Source organism: Portunus trituberculatus, chromosome 27, assembly GCF_017591435.1.
Source record: "Portunus trituberculatus isolate SZX2019 chromosome 27, ASM1759143v1, whole genome shotgun sequence".
Lineage (NCBI taxonomy): Eukaryota > Metazoa > Arthropoda > Malacostraca > Decapoda > Portunidae > Portunus > Portunus trituberculatus.
The window spans coordinates 2,678,798-2,685,802 of NC_059281.1; the positions used below are offsets into that span (position 1 = coordinate 2,678,798).

The 7,005-nt window shown below is 52.2% G+C and overlaps 1 protein-coding gene across 1 annotated transcript; it reads left to right on the top strand.

The window, feature by feature from the left end:
* Positions 1–1,420: 1,420 nt before the first annotated feature.
* On the top strand, positions 1,421–6,057 carry LOC123509845. Its single transcript, XM_045264422.1, is given in 4 exon segments — positions 1,421–2,507; positions 3,054–3,338; positions 3,341–4,306; positions 4,309–6,057. Coding segments are annotated over 4 exon segments (3,114 nt in total). The 5' UTR covers positions 1,421–1,891; the 3' UTR covers positions 5,556–6,057.
* The last annotated feature ends 948 nt before the right edge of the window (positions 6,058–7,005 follow it).

Consider the following 7,005-nt stretch of genomic DNA (forward strand, 5'->3'; position numbering starts at 1 on the left):
AGCAGGAGCTTTTGATAAAGTATGGCACAACGGATTACTAGAAAAGCTTCGTGCTAAAGGCATCCAGGGTGGCTTGCTACGACTCTTGGGAAATTACCTGCAGGACAGAAGCCTCAAGGTGGTTGTCAACGGGCAAACATCTGAGTCCCTGCCTGTGGAGGCATCAGTGCCACAGGGTTCAATTCTTGGCCCACTCCTGTGGAATATCTACGTGGATGATCTTCTCCAGCTACTGCCAGGAGTCATGGCCTATGCTGATGACTGCACCCTCTCCTATACCTATCCACGCCAGGACAGTGGGCGGGCTGCTGAGGCCATCAATCAGCAGCTACGAGTGATAAAGGAGTGGGGTGCTCGATGGCAAGTGACATTCGCGCCGGAGAAGACACAAGCAATGGTTGTCTCTCGGTCCCCAGCCGCCATGGCAGCAATGGCAGGAAAGTTGTCTTTGGCGCTGCTGCTCTCCCACCCAAGATGACGTCAAGATACTTGGAGTGGAGGTGGATCGAGGGCTGAGGTTTGACAGGCATGTCAAAACCATTGCCAAGAAAGCCTCTCACAGGATCTCCGCTCTCAGAAGGATCGCCAGTTTCCTCGACAGGAAGGGAGACTGCTGCTGTACAAGGCACAGGTGCGGCCCCACCTTGAATACGCAGCTCTCTCCTGGATGTCCTGTGCCGCCACACACAGAAGGAGACTGGACAGCATCCAACGCCGCGCCATACGGCTAGTAGATGCTGCACTACCACCTCACCCAGAGCCTGAGCGTCCCCTTGATTCACTGGAACACCGCAGAGACGTGGCGGCGATCGTAGTGTTCCATAAGGCACAGGTGCAAAGAGTGCCACATCTGGCAGGGCTGCGTCATCCTCTAAGAGTCACCGCACGGAGCACGAGAACGGTGCTCAATGGTGGTGACGCCGTAGAGGTGCCGCGATCCCACGGGTGTCAGCATCAACGCACCTTCGCAGGACGCGTCTCCAGGATGTGGAACTTGTTCACGGCCGCGGTGCCTCACGTCCAGGAGATGAACACACACAGTGTCAAACTGATGGCACATAAGTGGAGACAGACACTGCCAACTCCTCTGACACTCTTTGTGACGTGACACTCAGTGTAGTGCAGTGCGTGAATAGTGCTAGTGAAGTGAAACGAATAGTGCTCCATTTACATGCTGACCATCTTGTATATTATCTATTTTTAAGTCTTGTAAATATTGTAGAGAAATAGATTGTAGTACCCTTAGAATAGGTAGCACACGACAGTGCGCCTTTGGGTACATGTTCCTTTGTATTAAGTTTTGTTTAAATAGAAAAAAAAAAAAAGAGAGAGAGAGAGAGAGAGAGAGAGAGAGAGAGAGAGAGAGAGAGAGAGAGAGAGAGAGAGAGAGAGAGAGAGAGAGAGAGAGAGAGAGAGTGTGGACTGACGGAGTGTTGTTGGCTCACTACCGCTCGTTTGTGGTTAAATTAAGGTAGTTTACCCCCCAAACTGACGTGGCTCTTGCCGGCAGCTATGAGAGGAGGCGACGTTTTCCAGGCTAGCCAGCGCAGCGGCAGACGGACACCAGCCGCCATACACACCACTACCCCTGTTCTGTCCAGCGAAGATTGTGTGCGAGGTCGTGCCGCAGGAGAGGCACGAGCGACGGGATCAAGCACGAGGAGCCAGTGTGGGCGAGTTGTGGGCCCTTACGAGTGCGTGGGACTCCCTACATGTGTTGCCGCCGTGCCAGTGGAGGAGACGGCCATGAGAGGAGGGAGACACGACGTTGGAGACGTGTGATCACCAAGACTGTGGTGCCTGCTGTGCTGCTAGTTCTGTGCTCTGTAATAAACTGCAATTGGGAGAACAGTGTTTCGAGTTACGCCCTGCTACAAGCTATCTAGGCATTATGGCAGACCAGCCCTCCCTTGATCTGAGACTGATACCGGAGTACGACGGCTCAGGCGCGCAGTCTGTGGTGGAATGGATAGAAAAGCTCGAGCTCATCTGTAAGCTGCGCAACGTCAGTGATGTGGCCAGTGTTATCCCTCTGCGTCTGTCGGGAGGTGCATTCGCCGTATACTTGCAGCTTGCAGAGGCGGACAGGAAGAAAGTTGAGAAGATCAAGGCGGCGCTTGTGGGCGCTTTTGCCGTGGATTCGTATATCGCATACGAACAGTTCATCTGCCGGAAACTACAAGCTGGTGAGAGTCCGGATGTCTTTTTGGCGGAGTTACGCCGCCTGGCATCACTGTTCGGAGGTATGTCCGAGAAGGGACTCGCCTGTGCTTTCGTCGCTGGTCTTCCGGAAGGCATCAGGCGACTACTGAGAGCGGGCTCGCGGATGGAGACACTTGACCTGCCTCAAATCCTGGCGCGGACGAGGGCATTGGTCCGTGACATCGGTGCCGGTGGTGTCCATGAAGTATGTCTCGGCGCCAGGGCTGGGAATACGGACATTGGCCCAGATCAACGGTGTTTCGTCTGCAATGGTGTGAACCACTTTGCCAGAGACTGCTTGGCTCGTCAAGACACCTATAGCGGCAGGAGCCAGAGGAGCGCTGGACGCACTTCAAGACGTGGTGTGAGGTGCTACCGCTGTGGTGTCCTGGGCCACATCGCGTTGGCATGCCCGGGAAACGACCGTGGAGGGGAGGCGTCAGCGCCAGCCTCCTCTCTGGACAAGCAGTGAATGAGGCGCTACCCATCGCGGAGGTGTGGCTGGACGGGAACCGGCGCAAAGTACTGGTGGACACTGGGTGCTCGCGGTGCGTGGCTCACGTCTCGTGCTGCAAAAGTGGAGGAAAGAAGATGTGGCTATTTTGACCATAAGCGGTGAGGAGCAGAAATGCGAGGGTACGGGTGTCGTGCGCCTCCAACTTGACAGCGGTGCCTCTGTTGACGTAAAAGTGTTTGTGGTGAGTGACAAGCCCTGGGGTTCCCGTTCGTGTTAGGGATGAACGGTGTTGTGGCGTTGGGGGGAGTTGCTGTCAATGCGCACCGGCAAGTACGGTTCGGTGTCGAGGACGCGCCGATCTGCGCGGCTGCCGGCGCTACCACTGACATACAAGTGGATGAACAGGACTTCAGTGTTGCCTATGATACTGCAAGTAACACCTGGACGGCGGCGTGGAAGTGGTCGGGGGGAGACGAGCCCGGCGTCTTGCTGAACAAGGTGGAGGAGTACGCTGTGCCAAGTGAAATAAGATCGCGGTATGAGGAGGAGGTGGATAAGTGGATAACAGACGGATGGTTGGTGCCGCACGACGAGTACAAGCACGGTCCTGCAAAAGGACTGATTCCTCTTATGGCAGTTGTGCAGCACAACAAAGGAAAGGTGAGGCCTGTTCTTGACTTCAGGAGCTGAACACTCATATAGACACCTACACGGCAGATTCTGATGTCTGCGCCGACAGACTAAGAGAGTGGCGGAAGCAAGGTAAGAATGTGTCCATCATAGATCTTAAGCATGCCTACTTACAAGTGCACATTCACGAGTCGCTCTGGCCATATCAGACTGTTATGTACAAAGGGCGAAAGTACTGCCTCACACGTCTAGGTTTTGGTCTGAACGTCGCCCCCTTAATAATGAAGACTGTCCTCAGCTCTGCGTTATCACAAGACCCCGACGTGAAACGTGGGACCTCGGCCTACATTGATGACGTCTACGTTAACGAGGACATCGTCACGGCTCGTCGGGTGGCGGAGCACCTTCATCGCTACGGCCTAACCACCAAGGCTTATGAGCGCGTTACAGAGGGCGCTCGAGTGCTGGGCCTGAGGGTCTGGGGGGAGAGTGGCATGCTGCTCTGGGGACGTGATGGCAAGGTGGGTGGTGTGCCTACCCGCCTGACGCGGCGAACAGCATTTTCTTACTGCGGCAAGTTAACTGGCCATTTTCCAGTGTGTGGGTGGCTGAGAGCGGCAGCGGCCTACGTGAAAAGAAGAGCTAACGCGGCTACGCACACCTGGGATGACATCATCGTCGATGCCGGCCTGCGAAGTATCCTGGAGGAAATAGCAGGGAAGTTACTGAAGGACGACCCTGTTCGAGGAAGATGGGATGTAGGAGGAACAGAGGCAAAAGTGTGGGTGGACGCTAGCTCCTTAGCTATGGGAGCAGCAGTCGAGGTGGAAGGTAAGATCGTCGAGGACGCCTGCTGGTTGCGTCCTGACGGCGCCAGCCATATCAACATGGCTGAACTTGATGCGGTCATCAAAGGACTCAACCTTGCTCTGGCATGGAAGATGAGTAAGGTTGAATTGGTGACTGATTCCTCTACTGTCCACCGCTGGATTAACGACTGCCTCACTGGACGAGCAAGGCTAAAACAAAAGCTGCCAGCGAGATGCTGATTCGCCGACGACTCGAGATCGTGATGTCTCTGGTTAAGGAGTGCGGACTCGTCCTCACAGTTTCTCTGGTGCCCTCAAGCGAGAACAAGGCAGATGTCCTCACCCGCGTGCCACAGCGATGGTTAAGGACGTCCGCGGCCAACGTCATGGAACCACCGCCAGTGTGTGCGGCAGCTGTCGAAACGTCCCTTGACCAATTAGTGACGGACATCCACCATTCCCGTGGCCACCCTGGGGTAAGAAGAACGCTGTACTTTGTAAAACGAGTCAACGCGGCAGTGACGAAAGGACAGGTGCGTGCTGTTGTCGCTTCCTGCCAGATATGCCAGTCTATAGACCCAGCGCCAGTGAAGTGGAGTAAAGGCAACCTGTCGGTGGAGGGAATCTGGCAGCGGGTTGGGATGGATATCACGCACTGTAGAGGAAGGTCATATCTCACGCTCATCGACTGCGGGCCTTCTCGCTTCACCATCTGGCGCCCGCTGAGGCTACAAACGAGCGATAACATCATCGAGCAGTTGGAAGCAGTTTTCTGTGAGCGCGGGGCTCCGGACGAGATTCTGACTGACAATGACACCGCCTTCCGCAGCAAGTTGTTCGCTCAGTTTGCCTTGCGTTGGAACGTGAATATGCACTTCCGGGGAGCGTATTCACCGTCTGGAAATGGTGTCGTTGAGAGGTGTCACAGGACAGTGAAGGTCATCGCGGCAAGAAAAGGATGCTCCATAGCAGAAGCGGTGTACCTCTACAACATCACGCCCGGGGATGACTGCTCGCCTACCTCTGCGCCTGCGAGCATGTTGTACGGGTATTCGGTGAGAGTGCGGGGAGAAGACGCGAGCAGAAGCAACCCTGCAGTAGAAAACAACCCTCACCATGTAGGAGAAGAAGTTTGGGTAAAGCCTCCCGGCGTGCGCTGCGACGAGCAATACAAAGAGGGCGTCGTGACTGGAGTGGTATCGGATCAAGTCGCCGAAGTTGATGGTACACCTCGTCACGTTCGTGATCTGCGACATCGCGTTTCACCACCAAGACACCAGGACAGAGTAGTAGGCAACTCGGACAATAACTGCGAGGATCTGGTGGTTACGTTTCCTACTCCAGAAGAGCAGCGTGAGGAGGAGGACCCGGAGAGAAACGGTGAAGATGTTGGGAGTGTGGTGCTGAGGCGTTCTGCTAGAATCAAACAATCTACCAGGTGTCTGCTGTGTGATTGAGGGCTTGTGGAAGATGGGTGACTGAGTGCCTGGGTGATTTAGATATCAGGGGGGAGTGTGGACTGACGGAGTGTTGTTGGCTCACTACCGCTCGTTTGTGGTTAAATTAAGGTAGTTTACCCCCCAAACTGACGTGGCTCTTGCCGGCAGCTATGAGAGGAGGCGACGTTTTCCAGGCTAGCCAGCGCAGCGGCAGACGGACACCAGCCGCCATACACACCACTACCCCTGTTCTGTCCAGCGAAGATTGTGTGCGAGGTCGTGCCGCAGGAGAGGCACGAGCGACGGGATCAAGCACGAGGAGCCAGTGTGGGCGAGTTGTGGGCCCTTACGAGTGCGTGGGACTCCCTACATGTGTTGCCGCCGTGCCAGTGGAGGAGACGGCCATGAGAGGAGGGAGACACGACGTTGGAGACGTGTGATCACCAAGACTGTGGTGCCTGCTGTGCTGCTAGTTCTGTGCTCTGTAATAAACTGCAATTGGGAGAACAGTGTTTCGAGTTACGCCCTGCTACACTTCCTTAAACAAATATTGTGTTTTCCCAGCAATTCTGAGTTTTCTTACATAAAACGCTGGAATACACCAAAATAACCTTAGACAAATAGTGTGTTTTGCCTGCAATTCTGAGTTTTGTTGCATAAAACGCTGGAATACACCAAAATAACCCATTTTTTACATATTTCAGTTCCTTAGACAAATAGTGTGTTTTCGTAGCATTTCTGTGTTTTGTTGGAAAACAGCTAAAAACTGATTAAATTACACGTTTCTCTTAATTTTACTTTGGATTCTCTATACTAGCTTGTTTTCTTCAATTTTATCGTTTTGAAGCAAAATAATGTAAAATGACGAATAAGCACACTTTTCAATCGAGATAGTTTTTTTTCATAAAACACCTTAAAAACACATGAATAAGACGTTTAAACAAATATAGTGATTTGCCTGCATTTATGAGTTTGGTGCATAAAACGCTAGAATACACTTAAATAACCCACTTTTGACATATTTCACTTCCTTAGACATATATTGTGTTTTCCCTGCATTTCTGAGTTTTGGTTCATAAAACGCTGGAATACATCAAAATAACCCCTTTTTGACATATTTCACTTCCTTAAACAAATAGTGTGTTTTCCCTGCAATTCTGAGTTTTCATACATAAAACGCTGGAATACACCAAAATAACCCCTTTTTGACATATTTCACTACCTTAGACAAATAGTGTGCTTTGCCCGCAGTTCTGAGTTTTGTTACATAAAACGCTGGAATACACCAAAATAACCCCTTTTCGACATATTTCACTTCCTTAGACAAATAGTGTGTTTTGCCTGCAATTCTGAGTTTTGTTGCATAAAACGCTGGAATACACCAAAATAACCCATTTTTAACATATTTCAGTTTTTTAAGACAAATAGTGTGTTTTCATAGCATTTCTGTGTTTTGGTGGAAAACATT